General features: G+C 41.6%; 1 protein-coding gene across 2 annotated transcripts in view; it reads right to left on the bottom strand.

Moving 5' to 3' along the window:
• LOC142742677 (interleukin-1 receptor type 1-like) overlaps positions 1 to 15,425 on the bottom strand; it is a 72,255-nt gene that overhangs the window by 15,347 nt on the left and 41,483 nt on the right. For both annotated transcript variants that reach the window (XM_075852683.1, XM_075852682.1), the window contains exons 6-9: positions 12,902 to 13,070; positions 12,472 to 12,537; positions 8,971 to 9,094; positions 7,415 to 7,554 (exon numbers count right to left, since the gene is read on the bottom strand). In XM_075852683.1, the coding sequence (XP_075708798.1) occupies positions 7,415 to 7,554; positions 8,971 to 9,094; positions 12,472 to 12,537; positions 12,902 to 13,070 (499 nt within the window). The remainder of the gene's footprint in view (positions 1 to 7,414; positions 7,555 to 8,970; positions 9,095 to 12,471; positions 12,538 to 12,901; positions 13,071 to 15,425) is intronic.

A 15,425-nucleotide genomic window follows, 5' to 3' on the forward strand; every position in this document is an offset into this window, starting at 1 on the left:
AAGTGACCTCCCCGATGGTCAATTAGGCGCGGAAGTTTTCCGGCTGCTTATTCTTACGCCTAGGACAGTTGTTCACTTGATGCTTGTTATTCCCACAGTAGAAGCAGAGACCATTCTTCCTGCGGAACTCTCTACGTTGTTGGGGAGACATGGAGGCCCCGAGTTGCATAGGTTCATCCAAATTTTCCGTGGAAGAACGAAGCAACGGAACCTCGGGAGCCATCATCGGGGAGCCAGAGGAGGAGGCACAAACACGTTCAAGTCTTCGTTCCCTGAGACGTCGGTCAAGACGTACCGCTAAAGCCATAACCTGATCTAGAGAGTCAGAAGAGGGATAGCTAACAAACAGGTCCTTCAGGGCGTTCGACAAACCCAATCTAAACTGGCACCTCAAGGCAGGGTCATTCCACCGAGAAGCTACACACCACTTTCTAAAGTCCGAACAGTACTCCTCTACGGGTCTCTTACCCTGACGTAAGAACACCAGCTGACTCTCGGCAAAGGCAGTCCTGTCAGTCTCGTCATATATGAGCCCGAGAGCAGAAAAAAAAAGGTCAATAGAGGAAAGTTCAGGGGAGTCGGGAGCCAAGGAGAAGGCCCATTCTTGGGGCCCGTCCTGGAGCCGGGACATAATTATACCCACTCGCTGGCTCACAGAACCTGAGGAGTGGGGCTTTAGATGAAAATAGAGCTTACAACTCTCCCGAAAGGAGAAAAAGGGTCTTCCGGTCCCCTGAGAACCGGTCAGGCAACTTGAGGTGGGGTTCAAGAGGTGAGGTGGGGGGGCACTACCAGGGTAGCATCATGCTGGTCGCCCCTCTGATCCAGGGCTTGGACCTGTAGGGAGAGGCCCTGCATTTGCTGAGCCAGGGTCTCAAGGTGGTCCATAGTGTGTCAGGGACCAGGGTAGAAAAGGTATATGGGCCTGTGATTATGTAATGCCGGGGTAGGGAGACAGACAGGTGAGCCCTAATCTACCCGCCACTCAGTCCCTGCCTAATTGCAACGGCCCGTCCTAGGCGACGGCGTACAACTGGGCGACGGTCCCTACGCTCACTATGTGCACGACAGACAAACAGGCAAGGGTACACAGAAGCTAGGGGAACGGGGTAGTTGCCCATGGCAACACCGTGAGCAAAAAGAGTAGTGAACAAGTTGAGTCAAACCAGGAGTGTACGAGGTAGCAAACGCAGAGCAGGAGCGTAGTGAACGAGCCGAGTCAAACCAGGAGTGTATGAGGTACCAAACGCAGAGCAGGAGAGTAGTGAACGAGCCGAGTCAAACCAGGAGTGTACGAGGTACCAAACGCAGAGCAGGAGAGTAGTCAGTAAGCCAGGGTCTATATGGAGCAGAGGACAAAAGTACAAGCAGCAGCAGAAGAGCCAGGAAACAGACAGAATCACAGGCAAAGGAGGAGCAGGAAGTGAAGGTATAAATAGACAGAGGGCGGGAGCTAGATCCTTCTGGACAGGCTGTGATAGGCTCTCCCACTCCTCAGCCTCCCAGCCTGATTGGTAGAAGGAGGGGTCACTCGATCAGACTTAGGAGCAGGTGGAGACTGACTAACCACGGGCGTCGACACAGAAGCTGTGTCTGGCAGATCCTTTACAGCATCATTTTATTTATCCTAGCCTTCACTATGTGGCTTTTTCCACTGCTGTGCTATATGTATCCGGCCAGCCAAAGTAATGTACTGTAACTACTCAAAAGATGCATTCGTAACCCTAGGTGGTTTGTCCCCCCGGAGCAGGACTGAGGGGAGGGGATTAGTGGGAACGTAAGTAACAGAGGCAATAAGATGGCCTATCTGTCTACAAAACCTGTGGACAATCAGGGATGAAAATCAAATGTGGCGGTAAGAGCCAATCGCATCACACCCCCTAAAGCTTAAATCTTTTTTTAAATTCAATACGTTTTTATTGTGATTTTATATTACAGTACAATCAGTGCAAAACAAACCCCGACCCGAGCCCCGTAAACATTGTCCTGTTACAGAAGTATTACAAAAAATTCAATATGTGATGAGTCAAAAAGTAATTCACATATCCTGTTCAAAACAATGTACCTTGTGTGCCACATATGAGCATTAGAGAACATATAGCAGGTACAGTCATGATCTTCAAAGCATGTTATCTCTCCTTCCTTAATGTAGTCATTATGAATATACATATTGGCCTATATCAAAGCTGTCTCTCATTATGGACCAAAATATTTCCCTCCCCTCAGGAGCCCAACGACCTACAAGCTCTAGGCAATTAACCAATCCAAGTATAGACCAAACTACAATTAGAGAAGACCCAGCCTTAATCTCATTAGTTCTCTGGATAACAATGGGATGTATCTATCCACGGTCCCCATACTTTTTCAAGCTTATTCAACGTGCCTCTTTTTTTATACAGAGTTTTCTCTAAATTAACCAACCAGTAACGTTTTGTAATATATTCTTGTCTGGTAGGTCTCAGCTCATCCAGCCAGTGTTGAGCTATCAATTTGCGCGCCATGGCTTACCGGGCTCCGAGGTTATCAGGTCTTCAACATATCCCAGTACACAGACAAGCGGATTTAATTTAACATTAACATGAAAAACTTCCCTTATAATAGTTATGACCTCACCCCAGAAACTCTCCAGCTCCCTACAGGACCAGAACATGTGAAGCATACCCGCATAAACATTCTTACATTGTGGGCATAACGAATCAAGTTTAACCCCAATATCACACAGAAATTTTGGTGTTTTATACACCTTGTGACGCAGATAAACATGGGACAGTCTGTGAGCCTCACTCAGGGACAGTTGTGGTACCCTCTCCAAAATTTCCCTCCAATGTATATCCTCCAAATGTCCTATTTCTGCCTCCCACTGTTCCTTGCTCCTCATTGGATATTTAGCCAATACCAACAGCAGAATTGCTTTGTAGAGTCTAGACAATAATCCTGCTGAAGACCAAGTATTTGCTATAGTACCATCAATTACATTATCAGTAATAGCACACCCGGTGTGCCCCATAATAATCTGCCTAAAGGCATGTCTCAATTGAAGGTATTTAAAAAAAATCAGAAGAGGGGAGCACATAAGAACCTTACTTCATATATTTTCAATTAAACATTTATACATTTTTCTATTAGATCTGATGAGTGCTTGATATGTCCTAGATACATTCTTTTCTTTTTTGTTTTTCTATAACTGTATTTTTCTGGGACGGCACCGTGTACTATTTTTTCGTTACATTAGTCAGAGGTTCCTATTTGGATATTCTTAGTATATACCCAAAGCACATAAGAACCCCTGAGTTGTTCAAATGAACGAAATGTGCCATCGCTAACAAGTTGTGTTACCCGAGTAAGGCCTGCTCGTTTCCAATTATCCAATCCCTTAAGTTCATATAAATTAGCTAGCCATGGGTGTCCAATATGGCCGTATACTGGGTGGTCCCTTTTATGAGTAGAATGTCCCTCACCTTGCACCATATCTTATGAATCAAATTCATAGTAGGCAAATGAATCGCCGGCAAATTAAATTTCCCAGCATCCAGCAGTTCGTAAAGGTTGTGCTGTCCAAAAAAAAACTGTAATATAGATCTTTGTGGGTCTTTGCCTTCCCCGTCCCACCCCTTCCTATGTTGAAGCTGACCTGCCAGAAAGTACACCCATCGATTAGGGACTGCCAAACCTCCCTGTTTTTGGCTGCTGGAGAGTTTCCGATTTGATCAGTGAAAATCTTCCACACCATATCAAATCACGAAAACACCTATTAATCTGATGGAAAAATCTAAGTGGTATCCACACTGGGGCATTATGCAGCAGGTATAACAACTGTGGCATCCAGATCATTTTAATCAAATTCGCACTGCCCACCACTGACAAAGGCAGTTTAGGCAAGGCTTCCCTTGTACGCTTAAACCTGCCTATTAAAGGAGATAGATTATGTTTTTCATATTCCGACAGACGAGTCAATATCACTCCCAGATATGTAAATGAAGATATCACCTGCAATCCAGACTGAACATAGGAAGCTTTGTCATGTAAAATATCTAAGGGCAATAAAGTAGACTCGGACCAATTAATAACCAGCCCAGAATATACTCCAAAATCAGCAATGACCTCCATGGCCACCCCAAAGGATTCTCTAGCATTAGCTAACAACAAAAGAGAGTTATCCGCATATAGTGCTATTTTCTCTTCTTCCCCATTTCTACAAAAGCCAGTGACCCCTGTGTGGCCCCCGAAGAGCAATTGCCAAGGGCTCAATATCTAGTGCGAAAAGCAGGGGAGACAGGGGGCAACCCTGCCGTGTGCCCCTACTCAATGCAATAGATGCAGTTAAGAAGCCAATGACTAATTCTAGCCATCAGGCCATCATAGAGCAATTTAATCTATGAAATGTACTGATCCCCCAGGCCAAACATCCTCAGCACCTCCCAAAGGTATAACCACTCAACACTATCAAAAGCATTAGCGGCATCTAAGGAACAAATGACTATCACAAGAATTGACTATTGGAAATTGCATATTTCAATAAAGTCTTCGGATATTTATAGATGTAGATTGGCCTAGCATAAAGCCTGACTGTTCGGAATGGACAATAGTGGATATTACTGTAGCCAATCGGAGTGGCAGCACCTTAGCTAAGATTTTAATATCCGTAGTGAGTAACGATATAGGTCGGTACGATTTCGGTAGAAGAGGATCTTTGCCAGGTTTAGGCAGAACCACAATAATTGCTTCCATCATAGTGCGCGGTAAATGTCGAATGGCTCTTGGAAGACCGTAAGCAACTGAGGGAGAAGAACATCTCCGAATTTCTTATACAATTCCAAAGGAAGGCCATCAACCCCCGGGCATTTATTATTGGCTATGGATGCTACCACCTTCTCTAACTCCTCCAAATTCAATGGACCATTGAAGTATTACCTGTTCTCCAGAGACAATTGAGGAATATCAAGAGCTCCCTAATACGAAGCAATTTGGTCCTTGGTATAAACTAGTCTAGTGTCATACAATTGAGTGTAAAACGAGTGAAACAGCGGAAGAATCTATGTAGTCATATATACTAATTCCCCTTCCCCATAGCAGAGCTATAAGAAGAACCCGACTGTGCTCGTGAAATCAATGCTAACACATGTCCAACTTATTCTCCCTCATCGTCATATTTATGTTGTTGAAAAACACTCCTAGTCTTAGCCAATTCAAGTTTATGAGTGGTATATGCATCCTGGGCCTCTTTCCACTCAAGCAAAAGGGAATGTACACCCAACTCTTTATATTTTCATTGCAGATTTTGAACTTTCAAACTTAGAAATTCCTCAAATTGGCGGGTTTTTGAGCTTAACTCTACTCACTGCTTGAAAAAGTATACCACGCAGATAGGCTTTCATGGCATCCTATAATATTGCCGTGGATGTCTAACCCCTATCAGTTTAAAAATATTCCACTAGAGAAGTCTCAACCTTAGATACGTCCATCACCTGCAATCAAAATTAATTAAAGGACAAAACCCGTTGCGATGGTATCGGGGCCAATGATGCACGTATGGTCAACGCCAGCGCCGAATGATCAGAGAGGACTGTAGAGGTATATGCAACAGAAACTAACCTCCGTAATACATCACCCATACACATGGCCATATCAACACGTGCTAAAGCCTAAATCTGATAAATCTGGATAAATTGCATGCAACCTAGTTGAAACACACAGGATGATACTTACAGATGGACTCCATAGAACCCAGTTCTAGTTTAGTAGAAGAGCTAGTCAAGGAGGATAGGAAATGGAATATCTGTTGCTTTCTTCACCATTCAGCAAGTGGTGGGTTATGTATCTTGTTAAAGTAAGAAACCGACATTAGAGTCATCCAATATACCCAAATTAAGAGAGTGGCACCAACTAAACTGCATGAGTTGCTCCCCTGGGGGAAAAGCAGGGTTCCCCAAAAAAGGAGTCAGGCTAAAAGGACTAGATTGCAACTTATATTTGAATCGGACCTGATGCCATAAGAGGATGGAGAAATAAGCAAAAGGGGCAAGATGTTAGAAAGTAGAAGATAAAGGTGACGTAGTACACAAAAATGTTGGCCAAGTTGCGGGTGCAAGTAGACTTCACTAGTAACCCCCAATCAGGGCAATTACCTCAGTCTGCACCAAAGTGAACTGCGCAACCCTGGCGGCAATGTAATACTTGACTAAATTAGGTACAACATTCCACCCACACCCTTGTGGAGATACATAATGTTCCTGACTATGCGTGGTCTTTTTTGAGACAATATATAAAAGAAAAGACCTGTTTTTGGAATGCTTGGATGTGCAACCTTAGGTACTGGTATTGGGAGGGTTCGGAACAAATAGAGAGTTCTCGGAAATAGCACCATTTTTTGTGTATTCTACCAATCCATGACAAACATGGGCAATCCCATTTCAGTAAATCTGACTTCAGTTTTCTGAAAAAGGCATCATAATTCCATTTGTAGAGGTCCAATTTGTAGGAATTGATTTTAAGATCAGAGGCTTTGGCAAATTTATCCAAGATTTTTGTCAAGTTGGGGACTGATGTCAGTGGTTGGGTTAGGGTAAGTAGAAGGTCATATGCAAAAAGACTAAGCTTCGTTAGAGAATGACCAATGGGGCTGCCCTTGCTGTCTGGATCAGTGCGAATGGCAATTGCTAAGGGCTCCATCGCAAGGTCAAAAAGGGCAGGAGACAGTGGGCAGCCCTGATGGGTTCCCCTTTTACTATGAATCAGTGTTATTTTAGTTGAGGGAACTTTTAGATAAGCAGCGGGGATAGAATAGCGAATTGTTATTCCTCTCAGAAAAGTTAGTGAGACTGAATTAGTGTTTGATTTAGTCAATCTGGAATGGTGGTGATGGTGATTTGTTGTATTAACCTCGCATTGTTGTTGTCTAAAACAAGTCGTTCAGAAAACGGTTGTTTAGAAATCACTAGCATATGACCAGCTTAAAAGCTATGTACACATTTGATAGGAAAACTTTTTTAATAAATCAATATTTTATGTTTTTAAACAACTTTCAGATTGACTTTTATTAAAAAAATGTTTTTCTTTTTATGATACAGCTTCTATGTATCCTGTATACATAGTAGCTGTCTTGTTCTGTCTCAGTCGATACCGTCAGTTCAGACGTACTGATGGATTGGCTGAGATTGGGTCCCGCGTGACACACAGGATCCGGCTTATATAGATCACATCTAAGTTATGTATACAGTACACATCGAAGGTGTATTGTAAAAAGTACAAATTTTTAAATTAAAGTCAATCCAAGGGTCAGTTCAAACATTGATTTATTAAAGAAAAAATTCCTTTCGAAGGTGTACATAGCCTTTAAGACCTTGAAGCCAGTTATGATGAAATAGTCCTGCTTCTCTATAATCTTTACCCACCAAAATAGGAGATCAATACAAACCTGGCCGTCTCAATGTAACATAAAACGTGCTCGTTGAAGACCAGATGTGACAGTAGAATTGTTTGTTGTAGTCCTCTTCTAGAACTTTTGTGAAATTTAGGGTTAAAAAGTTTTGTATTCCATCTTCTGTAATTGTTTTGCTAAGGTAATAGAATAATATATCAGTTTTGTATAAGTGTAACAAATTAAAGATTTACACACACATCTAAATTGCCTAAATGTAACATGAAGAATGGGTTGATTTTATTTCTTTTTGTGATGTAAAACAATTTACTAATAACTAGTTTGTGATATCAAAGTCACTGAAAGTTACTGGCATGAGAGCTTCCCTTAGGGTGTGTTCACACTGTGCAGTTTTGCCACGTTTTTTGCCATGCGACTAAGAGCCGCACTGAGAAAAACATGCGTTTTTACCTCGATTTTTCAAATTGCAGTAAAAATGCATGTGTTTTTCAATTCGGTTTTCTGGCGAGCGGTAAAAACTGCGGCAAAACCGCACCGTGTGAATACTCCCATGCAATATACAGGCTTATGAATAACCCACTAAGGCCCACAATATGTTAACCCTTTCTAAGCATCATACATGTGCCTTGTTTATTGTGCACTAGCCTCAAGACAGGTTTCCTTTAAATTATTAACAGTTCATTACGTCTAGAATCACGCCTGCAGTTTTTGAGGCAGTTTTTGTGTAATGCTTCTTTTTTTATCCACTTTTGAGTTTGCCTCAAAATACTGCAGCAAAAACTGCCACGAAAACTGCATGTGTGATTCCAGCCTAAGGCCCCATGCACATGACCGTATTTTTCATCCGTAATTACGGACCCATTAATTTCTATGGGCTACGGACACCTTTCCGTATTTTTACGGATGGATGTCTGTGCCGTAGAAATGATAGAACATGTCCTTTTTTTGTCCGTAATTACGGCATAGACTCCCCATAATCTATGGGGAACTCCGTAATTACGGACGGTTACTGATGTGCAATTGATGTGCAATTGATGGTGCAATTACGGAAGAATTGCTATGCGATGCCAGGAGATTACCCTAGATTCTTCCCAGTTTTTTTGTGAATCCGTAAATATGGATGCATTACGGATGCACTACAGACCGTGCATGGGGCCTAAAAGTGTGTTTTAAAAACTGTGAAGGTATGGTCACACAGGGCGGTTTAGCTGCAGATTTTCCACACTTCACTTAATTCCGGAAAATCCGCAGAGTATTACAGTAGCGGCAGACTGGATGAGAGTTAAACAAATCTTACCCACACACTGCGGAAAAATCCACCGAGACATTGTTTATAAATTGACCTGCGTCACATGGGCTACAGCATCATCCCAGGAGGACGGGCTGCATGGAGAACAGAGAGACGCGTTGCTATGAGAATGGCTTTTTTTTTCCCATCACTGTTTCCGCAGCGGAGATTTGTTGCAGTTTTTCAGGCAGAATTCCCTGCGGGTTCTAGGACGGATACGCTGCGAACTTTGACGCAGCGTATCCACCCTGTGTGAACATACCATAATTGTAGAAAACATATTTCAAATAATGTAACTACTTACTCTGTAGTTCCCATTATAACTCTGTCATCTTCAGTATATTGTGCCATAAGGGTGTCATTGTAAGTCCAGTACAAATCAATGATTGCATTATAAAACACTTCACATGTAAGTGTAATAGAATCTCCTGTGAAATGTTAGATCACACGTTAAAACAGTCAGCCGCTGTATTATACACTTAGAATTATATGGACACCAACTTTTGCTGGTTGTTGTTACTGACATGCACAATTACATTCTGGCTACTGCTGAAATCATTAGGCTGGGTTCACACGACCTATTTTCAGGCGTAAACGAGGCGTATTATGCCTCGTTTTACGCCTGAAAATAGGGCTACAATACGTCGGCAAACATCTGCCCATTCATTTGAATCGGTTTGCCGACGTATTGTGCAGACGACCTGTAATTTACGCATCGTCGTTTGACAGCTGTCAAACGACGACGCGTAAATTGACTGCCTCGGCAAAGAAGTGCAGGGCACTTCTTGGCCACGTAATTTGAGCCGTTCTTCATTGAACTCAATGAAGAGCAGCTCAAGATATATGAGCGTCACAGACGCCTCGTATATTACGAGGAGGAGCATTTATGGCTGAAACGACGCAGCTGTTTTCTTCTGAAAACAGGCTGTCATTTCAGCCGTAAATGACAGCTAGCGTGTGAACATACCCTTATAGTTATTATTGACTGCAGTACTTTCTACTCAATATTAGGACTCATGTATACGACCCCGTTTTTCTGCAGTGTGCTATCTGCATTTTTGCGGATAGCACTCTGACCCACTCATTTCTATGGGGCCATGTACACATCAGTATTTTTTTGCGGATACGTTGTTCCATTCTGCAAATTATAGAACATGTCCTACTCATGTCTGTTTTTCTGCCATTCAAGTCTATGGGTCTGAAAAAATAACTAATAGCACACGGAAGCAATCCGTGTGCTGTCCGCATTTTGCGAATACATGGTAGGAAATGCCTCAGACATCTGTTCACATGACCTTCCTATGGATGCGGACCGTGGAATATGGATGACACTCGGAATCAACACTGCCGTAATATATGGAGATATGGAACATTTGCAAAAGAAACTCGGAGGCAGTACGAACCCAAATACGGACATTAGGATCCGTAGTTTGTAGCTCGATCAATGGAAACGGTCATGTGCATGTCCTTTATGGTGTATCAAGACGTTGTCGTTGAAGTGCAGTTGAAGCCACTTACAATGCATTAAAAATATGCGTTTTCACAGCAATTTGATGCTGTTTTCATTGCCGTTGAGGTTCTTACAAATAAAAACACACTTATTTACTATATTTGACCTGTAAAAATCACAACCGCATCTTAGTAAATGTCAAATCCAATTAAAAACAATTGCGTTATTTTTATATGGTTTCAACAGCACTTAACTGCAACGTCTGAATACACCCTTAGGCCTTTTTCACACACTTTTTGTGTGGCCTTTTTTGGGCAGTCAAAAATCTCCCAAGTGTTTTTGGATAATGATACATGCATTTTTTTATGGTGAATTTGGTGGCATTTTTAAAAAAAATATCTGTGCTTATTTTACCTGGTGTTTTTCTCATGTGATTCAAAGATCATGTGGCACAAGACATACTTATTTATTAACAAAAATGCCACAATAAATACCATAAAAAAAGAAAGAACGCATTGACACTTGTGTTTTCTTAAGGAGGAAAAAAATCCTATGGAGGTCTATGGAACAAAAACCCTACTTACTGATGCAAAAAAATGCCAAAGCCGGGCTTTCTGTGATTTTAGAAAAACGCCACTGACCCAAAAAAATGCAAGCTAGAAAATAAAAAAAGCCACCTAAAAAAAAGGCATGTTATATTTCTACATCGACTTCAAGCTAAACAGCAAAAAATGCCAGGAAAAACAACACAAAAAACTTGGCATTTTTCCTAAAAACACTGTATGTGAATCCACCCTTAGTCCATGTTCAGACGTGGCGGAATTTTTTACGCTGCAAATGTTGATGCAGATTCTGGGCAATTACGTAACGAATCTGCAGCAACATTTGCATATTTGACAGGTAATTCAGAAGTTGCAGATATCACAGCGGACTTCAGATTTCAGTTTTTGCATTGCAAAGGCTGAAATCTGCAGTGAAATTCCACTTCTTCTCCGCAACATTATGAGCATGCTGCGGAGGGAAAATTCTGCACCGCAGCCTGATTTCCGCACAGTTATTTTCCGCAACGTCTGAGCTAAGTTTCCTAAAAATGTATAGAAACAAATGTAAAAAACGGCTGCTGCAAAATTCCACAGCGGAATTCAACAGTAAATCCGCCATGTCTGAATGTGCCATGAAAGAAGTGGCACTGTGACTAGGACCTCACTCACAGCAAATCATATGTTGGAGAACAAGGGGCCCACATACAGTTCTTGCACAGGGGCCCTTGGTAGACATCTTTGGTGTATAAATCATAAAAATCCCATAGTGATCTGTAGATTCACATTTGTAAAAAGGCATCGTGTTTGGGGCATACAATTGAAAGATAAGTTCTGTATGTAAAAAATGTACACTCAACTGTATGTTGTCTTCACGAAGCACAAACTCCTTAAAGAGGCTCTGTCACCAGATTTTGCAACCCCTATCTGCTATTGCAGCAGATAGGCGCTGCAATGTAGATTACAGTAACGTTTTTATTTTTAAAAAACGAGCATTTTTGGCCAAGTTATGACCATTTTTGTAATTATGCAAATGAGGCTTGCAAAAGTCCAAGTGGGTGTGTTTAAAAGTAAAAGTCCAAGTGGGCGTGTATTAGGTGCGTACATCGGGGCGTTTTTAATACTTTTACTAGCTGGGCGCTGTGAAGAGAAGTAACATCCTCTTCTCTTCAGAACGCCCAGCTTGTGACAGTGCAGATCTGTGACGTCACTCACAGGTCCTGCATCGTGACGGCCACATCGGCAGCAGAGGCTACATTTGATTCTGCAGCAGCATCAGCGTTTGCAGGTAAGATCGACTTACCTGCAAACGCTGATGCTGCTGCAGAATCAACTGTAGCCTCTGGTGCCGATGTGGCCGTCACGATGCAGGACCTGTGAGTGACGTCACAGATCTGCACTGTCACAAGCTGGGCGTTCTGAAGAGAAGAGGATGTTACTTCTCATCAGAGCGCCCAGCTAGTGAAAGTATTAAAAATGCCCCGATGTACGCACATAATACACACCCACTTGGACTTTTACTTTTAAACACACCCACTTGGACTTTTGCAAGCCTCATTTGCATAACTACAAAAATGGTCATAACTTGGCCAAAAATGCTCGTTTTTTTTAAATAAAAACGTTACTGTAATCTACATTGCAGCGCCTATCTGCTGCAATAGCAGATAGGGGTTGCAAAATCTGGTGACAGAGCCTCTTTAAAGCGGGGCACTGAATTTGATATCAGTTTGATAAGTTGAGGGCACAATGAAGAAAAGTTGTCCAGAAACGAAATACATAACAGTAATGCAGCACATAACAGAATTTTGTAACTCACCTAATTTCACATCTAATATGTTATTTTTTGGGAATGTCATAACAGGTTCAATTTCCTTTGGTAGATCTGAAGAATAAAATGTAAAAACATGTACTTTTAATGCTGTTTAAACAGCACTGATTAACTAAACTTTACTGAAATGATTTCTTCTCCCAAAACTATATCTAATACCTGGATGATCCTTATATTTTCCATAAATAAATTAGAATACTAGGGGAAAGTTGTGTATCCTGGTCCACTACACATACCGATGTAGCAGAGCTGAGTATGCCAGGTGTGGTATTGCTGAGTTTGTCATATGACAGAACTCATTATAGTATCAGAGAGTTATCTGTGGTTTTACATAAAAGTGTGGGTAACCTCTCCTGACATGTCTATGCTAGAAAATTCTTATATTCCTCATGAAATAACAATTCGCAGTCATACTTACCTAAAATAGAATACTCAATGGCACGTGAGATGTTATATGTTACACCATTGTACATAAATGACACTTCACAAGTGTAATTCCCACTATCTTGCTGGGACAAACTTTTGATAATCAAGTCTTTAGCCAAAGTTAAGTAGCGTCCACTATCCATATTCAATGGCTGGCATTCCTGTAAAACGAAAACAAGTTATTTCCCAGAAAGAATAGATCATTAAATATGTATGTTCCTAAAGCATACTTTTCATGGTCAAACAATACGATCACATCTGTGGCAAGAAATTTTACACCTAAAACACTGTGAATGTTTAAAGGAGTTTTCCTGGACTTTGATGGCCTATTCTTAGGAGTGGGGGCAATCCAGGACCTCTTCCAATCAACACAATGAAACGGTCCCCTAAATGGGACTTTGCTGCAGTACAAAGCACAGCCGCTCGTATATAAACATGCCACTGTACCTATGTAAACATTGAAGGCATCATGGTGCTCACTGGAGCGCTGCTTCATTCGCTCATCAAGGTCGGACTGGGGACTAAGGATAAGCGATCAATATTTTAGTCCCGGAAAAACCCTTTAATAAGTACTCTACATACATAGTCAATTACCACTTAATTACCATTATTATCTGGGAACAGCTGGAGATGGTAATAGCAAGTGATCTAAATTCTGTTTAGTAGAAATGCCGGAGGTGCAGCCTTAATACAGCATTAGGCCACCTGAAACTGGCTTATAGCTGGCTACAGACAATTCAGCAAATGTGCAGATAATTGGGCCTAGTGTGCATTACTGAATGTTCTACATCTCTGACACATTTCTGAAATCCTGCCCTTTTACCAAAGATCAGACACCTGTGGTGCCAGCAGTGCTCAGTCAGGCTCTATGGGGGGTTCTACACAGGCAGATTCCTGGTGGAAACGAGCACCGATCGATGATAACAACATGTCGATCGGTGCTCATTTGCGCTATTTACATAGAGCAATGATAGTGAATACATGGGGACAAACTATCAATAATATGATTGTTCGTCCCCATACATTTTGCATCTTGTTGGCAGCACGAGAGATTGCTCGTTTGTCGGCTGATCGCTGCCATGTTTACATGTTTGAAAGTGTTCGAATGATCGTCAGCCCATATAAAAGGGCCTTAAGGACAGGCAGATGTCTCACGTGAGACGTCTTGCTAATCTAATATACAGTATATTACTAGACAGGATCTGTGATGTACAGTAGAAACAACTTTGTTAATATTTATGTCACCAGTGAATCAGGAGTTTCTGAATCCAGTACAAACTCTGGTCCAAAAGATCTAGAGGTCCAAATCTCCAGACACTTAATGCAAAAAACTGAAACCATAAGATGTAATAGTCACAGCGGGATAGATTATTTTTAAAGGCTATGTACACCTTTGCACTGAATTTTTTTTTATTGTTAATTTGCTTCCTAAATGCGAAATTAAGCTATTCTGCTGTATAGTCTGTGCAGCTCCTGTACATTTTAAGTGTAGATAGGAAAGCACAGGGGAAGGGAGGTGGAATCACACAGGCTATCCATGTAGAGAGCAGTACAGGAATGAAGCTGTGCTGATACATGAGAACTAGTGAAGGCAGCAGCATCCTGGAGTCACAGAACTCACATGGAACATGCACAAATGTGAAAAGTCTAAAACTAGGAGAAGTTTATAAACTGTAGCAATGAAGACAGAAACTTAGTGAAGCTTAGTTAAAGAGGGGTGTCCAATGCCTTTAAGATATGTTTATTAAATTAGGTTACCTTCTGTTAATGTATATACAGTATGTAAACTATAAATTACTGTAATTAAACTTAATGTAGACTTAATGCAACATAATTTAGCTAACGATTTTTCCTGGGATTTTGGGTGGAGCCTAACTGGTAGCATGTCTGCCATACATTGCACACATAGAGAAGAGAACATCATTTTCCACAATTTCTATCTAGCATAACCTCAGAAAAAGTAGGAAAATAGAGGACATCATACAGTAGTACTAAGCAGTGAAGATGAGATATAACAATTACCGGAAGCTGCAGCAGCGTCTCTGTGTGTCTCTCTGCCCCTCTCTCACTCTGAACCTCCCCCCCTCCCCATAGATTTCTATGGGCAGCTGTAACCTCATCCTTCAGTAAGCTGATAGTCCGTTTCCTTTCAAGGAGACGGAAAAATAGGTAAATTAAGACTGAGAGAACAGTTATGCCCTGTTCACACAAAGTTTTTCGACACATTTTCTGCCGCGGAAGCCGCGGGGAAAGACGGACAAAATTGTTTCTCATTGTTTTCAATGGGAGGTGGAGGCGGCTTTTTCCCGCGAGCAGAAAAAAACGCATGCGGGAAAAAGAAGCGACAACAACCCCATTGAAATCAATGGGAGTGAGAAAAAACACGCGTTTTTTGATGCGTTTTATGTCAAAAACCGCTTGTAGTTTTTCCCTTTGCCTGATGAAGAAATAGGAACAAAAACGTGTACAAAAATCATATCAAAAACCGCACCAAAAAATGCCTGTGGTGCAAAACC

The sequence above is a fragment of the Rhinoderma darwinii genome, chromosome 2 (assembly GCF_050947455.1).
Source record: "Rhinoderma darwinii isolate aRhiDar2 chromosome 2, aRhiDar2.hap1, whole genome shotgun sequence".
NCBI lineage: Eukaryota > Metazoa > Chordata > Amphibia > Anura > Rhinodermatidae > Rhinoderma > Rhinoderma darwinii.